The 17,763-nt window shown below is 53.6% G+C and overlaps 3 protein-coding genes across 3 annotated transcripts in view; 2 read left to right on the top strand and 1 right to left on the bottom strand.

The window, feature by feature from the left end:
- Positions 1-17,763, bottom strand: part of LOC140001203 (carboxy-terminal kinesin 2-like) — a 151,949-nt gene that overhangs the window by 21,442 nt on the left and 112,744 nt on the right. The window lies entirely within an intron of this gene.
- Positions 1,260-2,465, top strand: LOC140001198 (olfactory receptor 14C36-like). Its single transcript, XM_072032369.1, has 2 exons — positions 1,260-1,287; positions 1,693-2,465. The coding sequence occupies exons 1-2, from the start codon at positions 1,260-1,262 to the stop codon at positions 2,463-2,465; spliced, it is 801 nt and encodes a 266-aa protein (XP_071888470.1).
- Positions 7,245-15,455, top strand: LOC140001259 (carboxy-terminal kinesin 2-like). Its single transcript, XM_072032436.1, is given in 14 exon segments — positions 7,245-7,597; positions 7,666-7,871; positions 8,658-8,828; positions 9,438-9,584; positions 10,502-10,630; positions 10,880-10,990; positions 12,204-12,377; positions 13,485-13,646; positions 13,729-13,867; positions 13,951-14,010; positions 14,013-14,083; positions 14,181-14,254; positions 14,361-14,436; positions 15,203-15,455. Coding segments are annotated over 11 exon segments (1,083 nt in total). The 5' UTR covers positions 7,245-7,597; positions 7,666-7,871; positions 8,658-8,828; positions 9,438-9,542; the 3' UTR covers positions 15,248-15,455.

Below are 17,763 nucleotides of genomic sequence, written 5' to 3'. Positions count from 1 at the left end.
AAAGATCTGAGAAACGTTCTAAATGGATACTGTCAGTAGATGTTTGCAACGATTTTAAAAAATCTGAACAGAAACATTGAAGATCGTACCCATGCAGGGAATGTGATTAGATCCTGTTTCAAGCATCTTAGCACTGAGACAAAACGTCAGGGAAAAAAAACAAAAACAAACGAACAAAAAAACAACTTTCAGATTTGTTTTTGAGAGTCTGAATAACACATTATCTCTTCTCATTTTATTGCTTATTAGACAGTATTGCCATTCACATATTTTTCTCCAACAATGAGTAACTCAAATGGCAAAAAGGTTGGAAAATAGTTCTGAAAAACACCAGTTTAATCAGGGATAGTTCACCAGTCTTGAGCCTGAAAAATGCCACGTCTCCAAATCCAGTCTTTCTTTTTTCTTTGAGTCTTGCTCCTGGCAAGAGGGATCTGGTGCAGAGAGACAGTTCTGCCCAGGAGCAGCTCCACTGCACAGCACAGCAGGGTTGGGGGCTCTGACCGCAGCTGGCACAAAGAGAGGAGAGAAGGAGAGAGGACTTGGAGGCAGTTGGGAGTGGGTGGATGCTGAGAGCTGCCTGCAGGAGAAATCTGCACAGCCCTTGACAAGGTAAATGTCTGGCTGCAGGGCCATGCAGCTGCAGGTCCTGGAAGTGTCTCCTCCTGGGTCTTGTTTCTGGGAGGGCAGTGGGCAATGCAGTAGGCTTTGAGACTGCTGCTGGATTGCACTGTGAGGTGAGGACGTCTGGCAGAAAGTCCATGGAGAGCCATAACCCAGCTTCCCCTGGACAGCCAGGAGCCAAGTGCTAAGCCTCCTCCAGACACTGAAGGGATGGAGCTGGGATGCTGGGACAGTCCAGCTTATGAATATTCATGTTTGTCCATGGGGTGTTCTTCTGGTCTTCAGGCTGCTCTCCAGCAGGATGCAGCTCTCTCTTGGCATCCTTGTGTTCTCCAGGTGCCACAAGGAGAAGACACCTCTGCACTAAGGCCATGTCCTTGCTGCTGACTGGCTGTCTGTGGGCAGCTGGAGTGAGGCCTCTGCAGCCCTGGCAAAGAGGGAGAAGCTGAGGTCCTGCTCATGCACTTGCAGACAAGGTGAGGATTCTGTCCATCTGCAGTGGGACTGGGGCTTCTCTGCTTTAAGCTCTCTACATATTGGGAAACAGTAGAGTGTGCTTGTTGTACTCAGCATAAGAAAATCAGCCTTGCTCTATACTGGAGGGAGGTGTTCTTTGCAACAACACTGCGAAGTTCATGGATCTTATAAATGGACTGAACTTCAGTTTCCCCCTTTTTCCTGCTTCCTGAATGCTTCACAGCAGGAAGGACTCCTCTGGAGCCCACAGGAATCCCCGCTCCCAGTGTCAGCCTCAGAAAGAATCATCCGGGACTCAAGCGGTAGAGCTGCAGAAAGATTCTCCTGCAAAGAGAGAGGCTTGGGATGAGAGTGCTCTAAGACTTTCAAAATGTTTTCCTCAGAGAAGTCTCTTCTAACTTTATTCTGCCTTCTCTTTTTCAACAGACAACTGTATTCAATGTCAGAAAATGCCCAACAGCAGCTCTGTGAGCGAGTGCCTCCTGCTGCCATTCGCAGACACGCGTGAGCTGCAGCTCCTGCACTTTGCGCTCTTCCTGGGCATCTACCTGGCTGCCCTCCTGGGCAACGGCCTCATCCTCAGCGCTGTAGCCTGCGACCACCGCCTCCACACCCCCATGTACTTCTTCCTCCTCAACCTCGCCCTCCTCGACCTGGGATGCATCTCCATTACTGTCCCCAAAGCCATGGCCAATTCCCTCTGGGACACCAGGACCATCTCCTATCAAGGCTGTGCTGCACAAGTTCTCTTTTTCGTCTTCTTCTTTGGTTCAGAGTTTTCAATTCTCACTGTCATGGCCTATGACCGCTATGTTGCCATCTGCAAGCCCCTGCACTATGGGAGCCTCCTGGGCAGCAGAGCTTGTGCCACCATGGCAGCAGCTGCCTGGGGCAGTGGCTTTCTCCAAGCTGTCCTGCACATGGCCAACACATTTTCCCTGCCGCTCTGCCATGGCAATGCTGTGGAGCAGTTCTTCTGTGAAATCCCCCAGATCCTCAAGCTCTCCTGCTCAGATGCCTACCTCAGGGAATTTGAGCTACTTGTTTTCAGTTTTTCCTTAGTCTTTGGTTCTTTTGTTTTCATTGTTATTTCCTATGTGCAGATCTTCAGGGTGGTGCTGAGGATGCCCTCTGAGCAGGGCTGGCACAAAGCCTTTTCCACATGCCTCCCTCACCTGGCCGTGGTCTCCCTGTTTGTTAGCACTGTCATGGTTGCCTACTTGAAGCCCCCCTCCATCTCTTCGCCATGCCTTGACCTGGTGGTATCCGTTCTGTACTCAGTGGTGCCTCCAGCAGTGAACCCACTCATCTACAGCATGAGGAACCAGGAGCTCAAGGATGCCTTGAGGAAACTGATGAACTAATACTTAAAAAAAAAAAAAAAAAAGCCTATTGTCTTCTGCATATGACTCAGAATGCATTGCAGGAACAAGGTTTTCTTTTTAATAATTTTTCATACTCTGGAGAGTGCCATCACAAGCTCAGAGGTGTGGGTAGTAAGTTCAGCAATGGCTGGCCAGGCCATTGCTCATTGCTTCTTGAGGGATACGATTTCCCAGAAGAGCAGGGCCTGCTGTATGTGCATGGGAGACATTGAAAGAGAAACCCAATGCTGGTGCTGGCAGGCACGTCATATGTGTGTGGAGAGATGAACACGAAGGAGCACAAAGGCCATCCGCTATTCCTAGAAGTCTCATGAAGGCCAGCTGGGCAGATAGCGTCACAAGGCCAAGTAACATCCCCTGGGAAGCCACCTGAAGGCAGCTCTGGGACGTTCCTCCTTGAACCGAGGTCTCTGTGCCCATTCCTCATGTCCTGGGGTATCTCAGAGGAGGGCAGAGCAGGGCGAGGCACCCCACAGCTGAGGTGTCTCCCAGCCTCTGGCAGTGACTGCAGGAGCTCTCTCTAAAGGCATGTGTGTATGAGGTCTGCTCAGATGTGGACACCTCACACAGCCCTGCCATTGCCCTGTGTGATTCCAGGAACAACCCCCAGTGTCCCTGTGAGATTCCTGGAACCCCTTTTGCATAGGTTCATTGCAGATGCCCCTCTCTGTTATGTCACACTACCCCGCCTTTCTCGACCGGGCTGTCAGGCATTTGGATCAGCAAGATTTCTGGGGACTTGAAAAATGTGGGCATCAAACGCATCTTCAGGAAGGGCAAGAAAAAGGATTGGCAGAACTGCAATTGTCACCTCTAACCCTGGGAATGTGATAGGGAAAGTCCTGCCACAGCCTTCTTCAGGCAGTTGGAGGAACCAAAGGAACTGCTGAAACAGAAGGGGAGGGGAAAGAAGGGAACGAGGTGAACCTGCACTTTAGCAAGGCCTTTGCCATGGTTTCCTGGGGTTCCCTTTAGCCACACTGGTGATATTTGGACTGAAAAAGGGGATGATGTTTTTGGGGGCAAGGTGTCAGTGGTACAAAGTCCTCCTTTCAGCCAGTTACCAGCAGCATCCCTCAGTGATGGGCACTTGGGCCAACACTGTTGACACTCTTTGTTATCTCCCTTCATGATGGCATGGAGCGTATTTCTCAATCTCAGTCTTTTAAACATGCATTAATCTTTAATGCAATGACTCTCCCTCAGAGTGCTCTTCAAGGACAGAAGAAATGGAGGAGAAAAAAAAAAAAAAAAAGGAAAAAAAGAAAGAAGCATTAGAATTGTTGGGAAATGTGTTTTGGTAAATGTGTGTTTATGTAAAATGTATTTTCCTAAATGTTTGCATAAAACTATTGTTCAAGAAAGCATAATTTGATTTATTGCACTTCTCCATGGTGTTGTCAATGGAAAACTGTGTAAATAAATAATGAACATTCATAGAAAAAAAAAAAGCTGGTGATGCTGGCAAGGGAGATTATTTCAGCTATTACTTAGAATCCTTTTTTGCACAGCTTTGAACTGTTTCTTCAATCTATTTTCATGGCTGGTTTCAGTTTTCCAGTCAGAGGTGGACACTGCCTCCAAGGTTTCCTTGGATAGCCGAGGGACCCAGGTGGGAAAAGTGACACAGGACCTAGGGGAGCCCTTCTGGAGCACAAGCTGGGGGGCACGAACTGGGGCTGGGCCCCTCAGGGGCTGTGCAGGGCTGCTACGCATGCTGTGCAGGGCCTGCCTACAGCATGCTGTGTCCTTCCATCCCACTAAGATGTCACTTCTGTCTCAGAAACTGACCGTCCCCATGCAGGGAGACAGCATCTTGCAGGTCATGGCAATGTTTGAAAAGCTGCCCCAAACACAAGGACATATCTGGGGAGGTCAGGAGGCAAGATATCAAAAACTGCTCCAGACCATGGGGTCCATCCCTCAGGAGCAAACTGCTCCAACCTGGGTCCCCCACGGGCAGCAGCTCCTGCCAGGTCACCTGGTCCTGCGTGGGCTCCTCTCCACGGGTTACAGGTCTGGCCTGGAATCTGCTCTGGCAGGGGTCCTCCACAAACTACAACCTCTGTCAGTGCAGGTCCACCTGCTCCGCCATGGTCTCCTCTACAGGTTGAAGGGGGACAGCCTGCTTCACCATGGTCCTCATCACAGGCCGCAGGGGACTTCTGCTCCGGGACATGGAGCACGTCTCCCCCTCCTTCATAACTGATCTTAGCACCTGCAAGGCTATTTCTCACTCCTCTCTTTCTCCCAGCTGCTGTTCTACAGCAGCTTTTTTTTTTTTTTTTGCCTTTTTTTTTTTTTCTTCTGTTTAAATATGCTCTCACAGAGGTGCAAAGAATGTCGCTTATTGGCCCAGTTCTGGCCAGCAGTGGGGCCCTTATCTAACGTGGGGCAGCTTCTGGATTCTTCTCACCAAAGCCACCTCTATGGCCCCCCACTACCAAAACCATGCCACGTAAACCCACTCCATGCAGTCACACGGCATTCAAAGATGAATGTGAGGGGCCATGGATTTGATCTGCTTGTAGGCGACAAGGAGGAGATGAGAGGAAATGCTCTGATGACCTCAACTCTGCCTCAGGATCTCCTGCCCCAGCAGGAGGAATGTGACTGTGGCAGGGACTGTGAGGTCACTTCTGCCTCTGCAGTTGATAGGGCAACAGCAGCAACATGTCACAGAAAGGGCCTACGAGGTCACTTCTGAGTGACTTTGGCTATCCTCCAGTCTTCAGGCACCTCACCCATTCTCCAGGACCTTTCAAAGATGATAGAGAGCGGTTCGGCGATCACATCTGCCAGCTCCCTTAGCACACGCAGATGCATCCCATCGGGACCCAGGGATTTGTGTGTGTTGAGCCCACACAGACGCTCCCGAACCACTCCCACGTCCACCAGGGGGGAGCCCTCCATTTCCCAGACCCTTTGTCCTATTGCCAGGGGCGAGGAGTCCCGGGGGAGTGTCCTTGAAGCAAAGACTGACGCAAAGAAAGCATTCAGTATCTCTGCCTTCTCAACGTCTCCCTTGACCAGGAAACCCCCCTCATTCAGCAAGGGACCCACATTATCCCTAGTCTTCCTCTTGCCGTTTACATACTTGAAAAACCCTTCTTATTATCCTTTATCTCTTTCGCAAGCCTCATCTCTAGGTGGGCTTTAGCCTTCCTGGTCGCATCCCTGCAGGCCCTGACAACACATCTATACTCCTCCCAAGAGGACAGGCCCTTTTTCCACATTTCACAGACCATCCTCTTCCATTTGATATTATTGATGAGCTCCTTGCTCATCCACACAGGTTTCCTGCCCCCCTTCCCCGATTTCCTGTTCCTTGGGATGCACCGATCCTGAGCATGGAAGAAGTGCTGCTTAAATGTAGCCCAGCTCTCACAAGCACCCTTGCTTTCGAGCAGCCTATCCTATGAGATACTCCCAAGCAGGTCCCGGAAGAGGTCAAAGTTGGCTCTTCGAAAGTCCAAGGTAGCAATCCTGCTTTCAGCCTTACTTTCTTTGCCTAGTTGCATGTGTGTTGAGGGATTTCTTGAAACAGCAAAAATCCCATGGCTTGCTGTAGCTGAGCAAACCAAGCTACCAGGGCAACTATGAGAAGTTCCCATGACAGTGTTCCCACAGCGCCAAACTCAGAAAATACTGTTACCAGCAGCTGGCCTCAAGGACAAGGTCTACGTGACCGTTAATCACAAAGGGGGTTGTTTTCCTGACTGCTAATCAAAAGGGGGGTTCTTTTCTTGCAGGTGGGGTTGTTTTCTTCTAGTTGTTTGTCTGAGTGCTTTTGACAAATAATCTTGTGTGAAACATTGTCCGCCCCTGTAAAGTTCACTATAAAAGTTGTGCTATTCGGGCAATAAAAGGGAGCTGCACGATCTGACTCTGCTGGTGTCTGTCGTGCTTTCGCCCATGCTTCCTGCAACATATGGGGGGTGGGGGGGCATTTTGGGGTCCCAAAATATGAGGGGGGGGGTCATGAAACATATGGGGGGGGCACAGATGGGGGGGCTCCTGTAGGTTATGGGGGGGCGTTTTGGGGGGTCCTGGAACGGGGGGGGGGGGCAGGTAGGGTATTCGGGGGGGGCAGATTGGGGGGGGTCCCAGCTGGGGGGGGGGGGCATTTGGGGTAGGGTAAGGGGGGCGAGTCCTAAACCGGGGGGGGGGGAGACAGAGTTTGGAGGGGGGGGGCACTACCGATTGGGGGGGGTCCAAATTTTTGGGGGGAAGTCAGATTCTTATGGGGGGGTGTCCAATTTTTTATGAGGGGGGTCCAATTTCTTTTTGGGGTGGGTCCAATTTTTTTTGGGGGGGGTCCAATTTTGGGGGGGTGGGGCCCGGGGGGGGTCCGGGCCGGCGGCCGCAGCGCAGGACCGTGATACAGCAGCGGCGGCGGCGGGGGGGTGCCCGAGGGGGGGGCGCGGAGGGACGGCGGCAGCGGGCCGCCCCTCCCCCCAACCGGGACCCGTCCCTGCTCCCGCACGCCCCCCCTCCCGCCGCCACTGCCGCCGTGGAGCCGACCCCATACCCCAAACCCCAAACCCCAAACCCCAAACCCCAAACCCCAAACCCCAAACCCCAAACCCCAAACCCCGCCCCCACCGCCGAAGCCCCGCCCTCTACTTCTAAAGCCCCGCCTCCCCCCTCCCTCCCTGCCGGCCGTTACCCGGCGGGCGCGGCCACGTGACCCCCCGCGCGCCTCCCTATTGGCCGGCGCCCCGGGGCGGCGCGCGGCGATTGGCGGAGGCGGCGCCCAATGGGAGCGCGGGGCGGGCGCGGTTTGAGTGTGCGCGCCGCAATGGCGGCGAGGCCCGGCGGCGGCGGCGCTGGCGCCCGCCCGGTACCGGCCACGGCGGCGGCTGCGTCACTTCCGGCCGCCTCCCGGTTACCGGTGCGCAAGGCCCACGCCAAGCGCGCGGCGGCCGCTCCTGAGCCGGAGGCTCCCGAACAGGTTGGGCCCCGCTCCCGTTCCCGGTGCCGGTTCCGGTCTCGGTCTCACCCTCCCGTTCTCCCGTAGAAACGGCGCCGCTCCGGGCCCCGAGCGGGCTGGGCTCCCAGCAGCCGCGCCCCGTTGCGGGCTATCAGCGTCCCGACGGCACCAGGCCCAGGTAGGGCGGCACCGGGGGGGTCCCGGTTCCACCGTTCGGTCGCGGTGACCCTCCCGTGCCCCCCCCAGGCCGGGAAAAAGGCCCCGGGGGCGGCTTCGGGATCGGCAGCGCCGCCTCCGGTACCGGGGGTGCGGCGGCGGGCGGCGGGGGACCCGAGGGGGCAGCTGGCGGAGCTGCGGGAGAAGATAAGGGGCCTGGAGGATGACAACCGGCAGCTCCGGGAGCAGCTGCAGCACAGCCGGGCCCGGGAGGAGGAGCTGGAGGGACAAGTGAGGTGAGAGCCCCGGTAACACCGCCCCCCGGTACCGGTTTGCACCCTCCCGGTAACCGGGGACCCCTCCCCTGACCCCTCTGGTACCTAGGGACCCCCCTCCAATAACGGGGGACCCGTTTCCTTCCTCCTCCGGTATCGGGGACCGCCCCCCTCCGGTAACGGAGGACCTGTCCCCTTTCCCCCCAGTACCGGGGACCCCCCTCCGGTAACCGGGAACTCCCCCCCGGTAACAGAGGACCCGTCCCCTTCCCCCTCCGGTACCGGGAACCCCCCTCTGGGTACGGCAGCACCCTCCACTTCCCCCTCCGGTACCCGGGGACCACTGTAAGGTATCGGAGACACCCCCCCTCCGGTAATAGAGGACCTGTCCCTTTCCCCCCTAGTATCGGGGACCTCCCTCGGGTAACTGGTGACCCTCCCCCTATCCCCTCCGGTAGCGGGGACCCCCCCCGGTAACCGGAGACCCTCCCCCTTTCCCCTCTGTTAACCGGGAACTCCCCTCGGGTAACCGGGGACCCCTCCCCTTCCCCCTCCAGTACCCGGAGACCCCCCCTCCAGTAACAGGGGAACCCCCGGTAACCGGGGACCCGTCCCCTTCCCCCTCCAGTGCCCGGGGACCCCCCTCCGGTAACCGGGGACTCTCCCCCTTCCCCGTCTGGTACTGGGAACCCCCCTCAGGGTACGGAAGCCCCCTCCCCTTCCCCCTCCGATACCCGGGGACCCCCCCTCCGATACCAGAGACCCCCCCCCCCTCCGGTAACGGCGCCCCCCCCCGGTGCCTCCCAGCTCTCTGCGCACGGAGCTGCAGCAGTCCCAGGAGGAGCGGTCCCGGTGGCAGCGGGAGGCGGAGGCGCAGGCGGCCGAGCGGCAGCGGCTGAGCTCCAGGAGCGGCACCGGCAGCTGGAGGAGCTCCGGGAGGCGGCGCGGGACCGGGAGGAGCAGCTGGGGGCCGCCCAGGTGGGTACGAGGCTGATTTCCCCCCCCCACGGGGCAAAACCAGCAAAACGCGGGATTCTGCCCCAAAATGGGCTGCGAGGAGCGCAGCTGGAGATGCTTCGGGGGGCTTTTTACCCGATTTCGGGGTGTTTTGCCGGATTTTTCCCCAGTTGTTGTCTTCTCCCAAATTATTCCCCGTACCCCCCTAAATTATTATCTTAGGCTCCCCTGATTATTGGGGTCTTCCCCCCCAACCCTTTCTGATATTGGGGCATTTCCTCCAGATTTTGGGGGCTCTTCCCCGAATTCTGCTTGGCTTTTCCCGCAAACTTTGGGGGAGTTTCCACCAATTCTGTGTGTTTCCCAACCAAATCTTGGTGGGTTTCCCCTCCCCCTGTATTCTGGATGGTTTTTCCCCATGTTTTTTGGGGGGCTCTTCCCGAAGATTTTATAGGTTATTTCCCCAAATTCTTGGTGCTTTTTCTACAAGCTCTTCGCGGACGGGGTACCCAAGTTCTGTGCGTTTTTTCCCTAAAGTTTTGAATTTTTACATCCAATTCTGGGCGCCCCCGTCTTGGCCGACGGCGTTGGGCGCCTCTTGGCCAACGGGGTCGGGCCTTTCCCCCCCAGGCGGAGCTGCGGGAGGTGTCGGGGGCGCTGTCGCGGCGCGAGGCGGAGGTGTCGGAGCTGCGGGCGCTGGCGGGGGCGCAGGAGGAGCATTTGCACGCGCTGGAGATGGAGCGGCGCCGCCTGCACAACCAGCTGCAGGAGCTCAAGGTGCACCGGGGGGGCTGACACTGAAAATATCAATAATAATTTAAAAACCAGGATTCGTTTCGGGGGATTTTTCACCCCAAGATGTAAAAAATAATAAAAATAATAAATAATAGTAATAATAATAACATTAGTATTTCATGTTTTGTTTTTGTCAAAATTAAAAAAAAATGTTTTTTTTTTTTTTGCTCAAACTTTTCTTAAAATAACATTCCTGTTTTTTCCTCAAAGTTAAAAAATATCATTTATTCTTTTTTCTCAAAATTGAAAAACAAAACCTTTTTTTAGTTTGCTCAAAATTGAAATAAAAAATCATCTCTCTTTTTTTGATTTTTACTGAAATTTTAAAAAGTCAAAAGAACACTTCTTTTATTTCTCAAAATTTAAAATAGAATAACTCATTTCATTTTTTGAGCTTTTTTGCTCAGAGTTTAACAAATACATATGTTTTTGCCCCAAATTTTTAAAAATACAAAAACAAATCATTTTTTTGCTCAGTTAAAAAAAAAAAAAACACTTGATTTTCCCTCAAATTAAAAAAAATATATAAAATGCTTAGTTTTTCTTGCTCAAAATTAAAAAAATACATAGTTTCTTTTAGGTTTTGCCCCAAATCTATAAACAACAGAATGGTCATGGTTCGTTTCTGTTTTTTTGTTCAAAATTGTAAGAGTATATAAGAATATAAATATTTAACTCTGAAAGTTTTTCTTATATATCCATACTTAAATACAGAAAAATACAGAAAAATAATCTGTCTGACAAGTGGCAGTCGGGCAGGGCTCAGGGCTGTGGCAATTGGGGCCACGTCAGGTCACCATTGGGATCCCCCAAGGCTCCGTTTTAGGGCCAGTCCTCTTCAAGTCCTCGATATTCTACAAAATACCTTTTTTTCCCTTTTTTTTTTTCCCCCTCCCCAGGGGAACATCCGTGTCTTCTGCCGCGTGCGCCCGCTGCTGGCGGCCGAGCAGGAGGCGCAGAAGGGGCTGGAGCACCTCCACTTCCCCCCCGAGGACAACAAGACGCTGGTGCTCTGCAGGACCGAGGGGGTGAGCGCCAATTTGGGGTGCCCCGACCCCAAATCAGGGCTGGGGGGGGCACCCCCTGCTGCTCCCGCTCCCAAATCCTCCACGGCCCTACAAGCGGGCGGCCCTATAACGGGGGCAGGAGGCCCTATAAGCCCGATATCTCCCCGTATTGCACATCAGGCTGGGAATAGGGCTCGTGGTGACCCCCCCAAATCCTGACACGTCCCCCCCGACCCTATTTCCTCCCCCGACCCTAATTTCCCCCCCCAGTCCCATACGGGGCGGCGGGGCGAGGTGCGCTACGACTTCAGCTTTGACCGCGTCTTCCCGCCCGGCGCCTCGCAGGAGGACGTCTTCGAGGAGATCGCGCTGCTCGTGCAGGTGCCCCCCCATAAAGGACCCCCCCCTTTTCCCCAAAATTGCCCGTTTCCCCCGTGTTTCACCCCAAAGCGCCTCCATCACCACCCAAACCCCCCCAAGTGCTCCCCAGGGTCCCCATTTCTACCTTTTTTCCCCCATAAATCCCCCCGTTTACCCCCCCAACCCCCCCCAAACTGTCCCCCAAAGCCCCTTTTTCCCCATTTCCCCCCAAACTGCCCCCGTTTCCCCCATAAATCCCCCTCTTTCCCCACCAAGGTCCCAGTTTCTGCCCATTCCCCCCCCAAACTCCCCCGTCTTCCTCTATTTCCCCCATAAATGTCCTATTTCCCCCCAAAGCGCCCCCGTTTGACACAAGTGACCCCAAAGGCTCCCGTTTCCCCCCAAAATGCCTCCATTTGCCCCTGAACTGCTCCCAAAGTGCCCCTGTTTCCCCCAAAAAGTCCCCATTTCCCCCCCAAGGCCCCTGTTTCTATCCCATTTCCCCCTTTTCCACCCCCAAAGGCCCCCTATTTCCCCTATAAGTGCCCCCATTTCCTTCCCACGCTCCCCCAAAGGCCCCCGTTTCTCCCTGAACTGACCCCAAAGCCCCCCCATTTCCCCTATAAATGCCCCCGTTTCTGCCTGTTGCCCCCCAAAGGCTCCCAAATTTCCACCCCAAAGTGCCCCTATTTCCCCCGGTTTTCACCCCAAAGCCCCCTGTTTGCCCCTGAACTCCCCCCAAAGTCTCCCCATTTCTCCCCGAACTGACCTCAAAGCTCCCCCTTCCCACCCTAAGTGCTCCCATTTCCCCCATAAATGCCTGTTTCTGCCCCCATTCCCCTAGTTTCCACCCCAAACACCCCCATTTGCCCCTGAACTCCCCCCAAAGACCCCTATTTCCCCCCCATTTTCCCCACAAGTGCCCCCATTCCCCCTATTTCCACCCCAAATGCCCCCATTTGCCCCCTGTTTTCCCCCAAAAGACCCCTATTTCCCGCCCATTTCCCCCACAAGTGCCCCCATTCCTCCCAGTTTCCACCCCAAACGCCCCCATTTGCCCCTGAACTCCCCCCATTTCGCCTCCATTTCCCCCCCATAAGAGCCCCATTTCCCCCTAGTTTCCACCCCAAACGCCCCCGTTTACCCCTGAACTCCCCCCAATGACCCTTATTTTCCCCCAAAAGACCCCTTTTTCCCCCCATTTGCCCTATAAACCCCCCCCGACCCCCCCCAGTCGGCCCTGGACGGGTACCCCGTCTGCATCTTCGCCTACGGGCAGACGGGCAGCGGCAAAACCTACACCATGGAGGGGCCGGGGGGCGCCGACCCCACAAGTTGGGGGGTGATCCCCCGCGCCGTGCGGCACCTCTTCGGGGGCGCCCGCCAGCTGGAGCACAAAGGGTGGCAGGTGGGGGCCGAGGCACCGAGTTTTGGGGGGGGTTTGGGGCTTTTTGGGAGGGGGTTTAGGGCTATTTGGGGGATTTGGGGGCTTTTTGGGGGGGAGTTAGGGCTTTCAGGAGCTTCTTTGAGGGGGGTTTAAGGCTTTTTGGGGCTTCTTTGGGCGGCGCTTAGGGCTTTTGGGGGCTTCTTTGGGTGTGTTAGCGCTTTTGGGGGGGCCTTAGGGCTTCTGGGAGGCTTTTTTGAGGGGTTAGGCCTTTTTTGGGGGATTACGGCTTTTGAGATCTTTTTCTGGGGGGGATTAGGTCTTTTAGGGGCATTTTTGGATGGGGTTTTGAGCCTTTTGGGGGTTTAAGGTGTTTGGGGGGTGTTTAGGGCTTCTTGGGGTACTTTTCGGGGGGAGGTTAGGGCTTTTGGGGGGCTTTTAGGGGGATTAGGGCTTTCTGGAGGCTAATTTAGATCTTTTGGGGGCTTTTTTGGGGGGGGTTAGGGCTTTGGGGTCTTTTGGGGGGCTTTTTGGGGGGAGGTTAGGGCTTTTGGGGGCTAATTTAGGGCTTTGGGGAGCTTTTTTTAGGGGTATTTGGTCTTTTAGGGGCTTTTTTGAGGGGGTTTTGAGCCTTTTGGGACTTTGGGGGGTTTAAGGTGTTTGGGGGGTTTAGGGCTTCTTGGGGTTCTTTTCTTTGGGGGGGTTAGGGCTTTTGGGGGGCTTTTTGGGAGGGTTAGGGCTTTCTGGAGGCTAATATAGGGCTTTTGGAGCCTTCTTTAGGGGGGTTTAGGGCTTTTGGAGGCTTTTTTGGGGCTTTTTTTGGAGGGTGTTAGGGATTTGGGGGGCTTTTTGGGGGGGTTTAGGGCTTTGGGGGGCTTTTTTTGGGGGGTTTAGGGCTTTGGGGGCTTTTGGGGGGCTTTTTGGGGGTGTTAGGGCTTTTGGGGGCTTTTTTGGGGGGAGCAGGGCTTTTGGGGGGGTTTAGGGTGGGGTTTTGGGGGGAATTTCTTTAGCTTTGGGGACTTTGGGTCTGCTCTTTGGGGTTCTTTATAGGGTTTGGAGGCTTTTGGTGGTTCTTTAGGCACTCGGGGCCCCTTTTTGGGGGGATTTTGCGCCCCCCTGACCCCCCCAAAGTACAGTTTCAGCGCCAGCTTCCTGGAGATCTACAACGAGGCACTGCGGGACCTGCTGGGGGGGGACAGGGGGGGCGAGCTGGAGATCCGCCACGTCAGCTCGGCCAGCAAGGAGCTGCACGTCCCCAACCTGCGCTGCGTCCCCGTGGCCTCCGAGGACGAGGTAAGAAACCCAAACCCCCCCTCGGAGTCCGTTTGACGTATTTTTCCATTTTTTAACCCCAAATTTGCCCCCCCCCCCCCAGGTGCTGGGGCTGCTGCAGACGGCCGCCTCCAAGCGCTCGGTGGCGCGCACGGCGCTCAACGACCGCTCGTCCCGCAGCCACTGCGTCTTCCAGCTCCACATCCAGGGCTCCAACGCCTCCCGCGCCCTCCGCTGCAGCTGTGAGCGCCTCTTTTTGGGGTTTTCTTCCTCCCCGGGGGGTGCCGACCTCCTCTTCCTCACCTGAAATCCTCCCCCAACCCAGCGGTGCTGAGCCTGGTGGACCTGGCGGGCAGCGAGCGCTTGGATAAATGCCAAGGCAGCGGCTGCGCGAGACCCAAGCCATCAACAGCAGCCTGGCCACGCTGGGGCTGGTCATCATGGCCATCTCCAACAAGGTGCTGATTTTTTGGGGAAAAAAGAGCGATTTTGGGGCCACGACCCCAAAATTTTGTCGCTTTCCTCCCCATCCTATAACGATTTTTGTCCCCGTAGGAGCCGCACGTGCCGTACCGCAACAGCAAGCTGACCTACCTGCTGCAAAACTCGCTGAGGGGCAACGCCAAAATGTGAGCGGGTTTTTTTTTTTTAGGGTGACGGGGTGGTTTTAGGGTCGAGGGTGTAGGGTGCACCCCGCTCGGACACCCCGCTATGCCGTGGATCGCCCCCACCCAGGCTCATGTTCGTCAACATCTCGCCGCTGGAGGAGAACTTCGCCGAGTCACTCAACTCCCTGCGCTTTGCCAGCAAGGTTTGGGGGAAATAATGGGGTTTTTGGGGGTTTAGGGGAGGGTTTGGATTGGGGTGGGGGTGGGGAAGGGTTTTGGGGTGGTTTTGGGGGATGGTTTTGGAGGGAGGGAGCGGGGAGGGCCTGGGGAGGAGGGTTTTGGGGTGGTTTTGGGGGAAGAATTTTGGAGGGGGTAAACATTATGGTATGGGGGGCGTTTGGGGTGGATTTGGGGATCTTTGGGACACGGTGATTTGGGGTGCCGTGGGAAATCTGCGGGCAGAGGTTGGGGGAGATGTAGGATGTGTTGGGGGTGCTCGGGGGGGAGAACGTGGGGATGGGTTCAGGGGCAGGTTTGGGATGGGGGGGTTGGTTTGGGGTGTTAGAGGGCAAATTTGGGGCACAGGGGGTGATTTCATAGGGTTATGGGATAAGGAGGGCAAGTAATGGGATATGGGGGACAGGTTTTGGGGGTTATACGGTGAGTTTGGGGTACAGGGTATGGGTTTTGGATTTTGGACATGGGGGGGATTTGGGGGAGGTCATGGGGGGGATTTGGAGGAGGTTATGGGGTGTGTTTGGGATATGGGGGTGTGATTCGGCAAGTTTTGGAGGTTTTGGGGGATTATAGGGCAGATTTGGGATATAAGGGGATGGGTTGGATTTGGGTTAGTGGGGGGCCTTTTGGGAGCATTTTGGGGCAGTTTTAGGATACGGGGGGGCATTTGGGGGGGTTATGGGGCAGATTTGTGGGTCTGGACCCCCCTCACCCCCCTCGTTCGCCCCCCAGGTGAACGAGTGCATGGTGGGCACGGCCCACGCCAACAAGAAGTAGCCCCAGGACCACCGGGACTCCCCCCCCCCAAATTCCCCTCCCCCCCCCCCGTTTGTGGTGGGGGGTGTGCAGGGGGTGTAGGCTGTCGCCTCTGGGGGTGGGATGTCTGCGTGGGGTGTGTGCAGCTGTTCCTTTTAGCCTGACCTTAATAAACATGTAAATAAGCAAAAACTCTTCTAATAATTAAAAGAAAAAAAAAAGCTGTCAATTCCCAGCTGCAATCAATTTTCTTCCTCCTGCCTGCACCAACCCTATGTGTGAAATTCCAATCTGCCCCAAAACACACGGTTTTGACCCCAAAATGTTCCTTTTTGTCCCTAACATTGGTGCTTCCACCCGCGTCGTGTTAGTTTCCAGTGCTACCACCAAAACTCCTGATTTATCTGTTAAAAATGGGGTTAAAATAACAATAACTCTCCCCAGTTTCATCTGCCTTGTCCAGATGGGCAGAGCAGGGAGCTCTATAGGGAAAATCCATAGGGAAAACCTTCCCCAGAGCACGTTTCTGTCCTATACCCCTCTTGGCACCTATAGGGAAATATGAACAGCCTGCAGGGTCCCACATTCTGATGAGAAAAATCTCATCAAATAACAATAAATTAATGCTTTGAGACTTTTTTTTGCCAGTTAATTATAAAAGTGTAAAATACTCCAGGAAGATACAGGCTCAAAACCCAGAAGTTCATCATCATCCTCACAACTATTTTTTCATAGAGCTAATAGTTCACCAGAGTAAAATAAAAAGACAAATAGCTTAAGAGAGTTATTAAAGTATTAAGTTATTAAAACAAATTAAAAATAAAGAGTTTATTACAGTTTTTGTTAACGTTTGGTCCCCTAATGTGAGAAACACTCCGTAGCCAATAACTTAGGCTCAGGCGAGGATCTCAGTGAAGTAGTAATTTATTCGCGATTGCCATGGCGGGCGCCCCACAAGCAGGAGAGAGCGCCTCTACTAGTTCCAAAACACAGTTTATATACCTTTTGATGGCAGGACCCTCCCCTGTTTCCCCACTGAGTGGGTAATCCAGGTTCACAATCTATCTGATGCTTCACAAACAATGCATGGCCTTCAGTTGCCGGCCTGTTAAATTTCAAATTTCTTTTGACATTTTTACTGTTTGAAGTGGTAATGTTTCTTCACTTACCTGACTTGACACCGTGATTTTCACCTAATTGTCCTAAGGAGTCTGGTTGTCTGCATTTCACTAGGTCGCCTGCTAAACTTTCTTATCACTGTAAGCATATCTCAGTACCACATTCCCTCCTTCTAAACAATGTAACTCTGCAAAAACAACATTTCTATTCCCACAATTCCCCCCTTTTCTTTTTTTATAAACTGTTGATTTTTGCAAAACCTTTCTGTAAGGTGCAATTTGATAGACTTCTTCTTCTTTGCTTTCTTTGCTTTCCATCTCCTCATTATCTCCTTAGCTGAGTAAGGTGGTAGCTCCATGGTCATTTGTTTCAATAGTGCGGTTTCAGTTAACCACTGTACTAGTCCTCTTACACAGGGGATAATGCAGCAACCAATGGCTGTCAAAACTCCTACAACTACGATCAAGGATGTAAATATGCCTACTTTTTCTGCCAATTCACTGGCAAGGGTGGTAAGCCCTTGCAATGTTCTTGTTACCGAGCCATCTGGGACACTATTTTTGGGTATAAGAGTGCAACAATGGTTGCTCAGTATTACACACACAAACACACCTCCTTCCTCTGCGAGCATCATATCTAATGCTATCCTGTTTTCCCAAGCCATTTTGCTGATGGCATCTAGTTGTTCATCGATTCCTCTCATCGCATCCTTGGTATAATTGATGAATCTCTGCTGATTATAATAGAAATAATTAATCCAATCCACATTTTTATTGATTGTTACCCACCAGACCAGTGACTCAAACCCTGCAGCAATTTGATTTCTGGCTTTATGTTCATCTGGAACTCCTCTAGGTACCTCAATAGAATCTATATATACTCTATCATCAAATGATATTCCTAAGCCTCTTTTACTTCTGGGTATTTGTGATGTTTCTCTTTCAAATGCCAGGGTGAAGGGTATAGCTAATTGAACAAGTGCGCAAGTGCCTTCCCAATTAGATGGTAGGGTGGACCGTAAGATCTTCCCTCCACCGTACCACCAGAGATCTGCCCTGGGGATCTCTAGTCTTGAGCAGTTTCCCATCAAGTCCTTGGTAGCACAAGGCAAATTCTCCCAGATGCCAGGTAGCACTCACACCCTGCCGTGAGAGGCAAGCTGTATGGTTACCTATAGCTGTAGAGAATGCAGGGGGAACCGTGATACTGTTATCATGCAAGGAACAGCAAAGAGAGACTTACAGGCCTCATTTCCCCAGGCAGTCTTTTCTTGGTACAATGCAATCATATATCGCATCCCTTGGGAGTCTTTGGTCCACCCCCATGGGAAGGGCACTATCTGGGCAATCGGTCATCCCAAGGCACAAGCATAGCAGTAGCTACAGTTGAGACTCTGGACGGTATATTTGACCCGTTCT

This window comes from Anas platyrhynchos, chromosome 39, assembly GCF_047663525.1.
Source record: "Anas platyrhynchos isolate ZD024472 breed Pekin duck chromosome 39, IASCAAS_PekinDuck_T2T, whole genome shotgun sequence".
Lineage (NCBI taxonomy): Eukaryota > Metazoa > Chordata > Aves > Anseriformes > Anatidae > Anas > Anas platyrhynchos.
This window is presented reverse-complemented; position numbering and strand designations above follow the sequence as displayed.

Coding starts and splice junctions, on each gene's coding strand:
- LOC140001198 (XM_072032369.1), top strand. CDS start 1,260: ATGGATCTTATAAATGGACTGAACTTCA. Junction 1,288..1,692: donor TATAAATGGACTGAACTTCA/GTTTCCCCCTTT, acceptor TCAGCGCTGTAG/CCTGCGACCACCGCCTCCAC.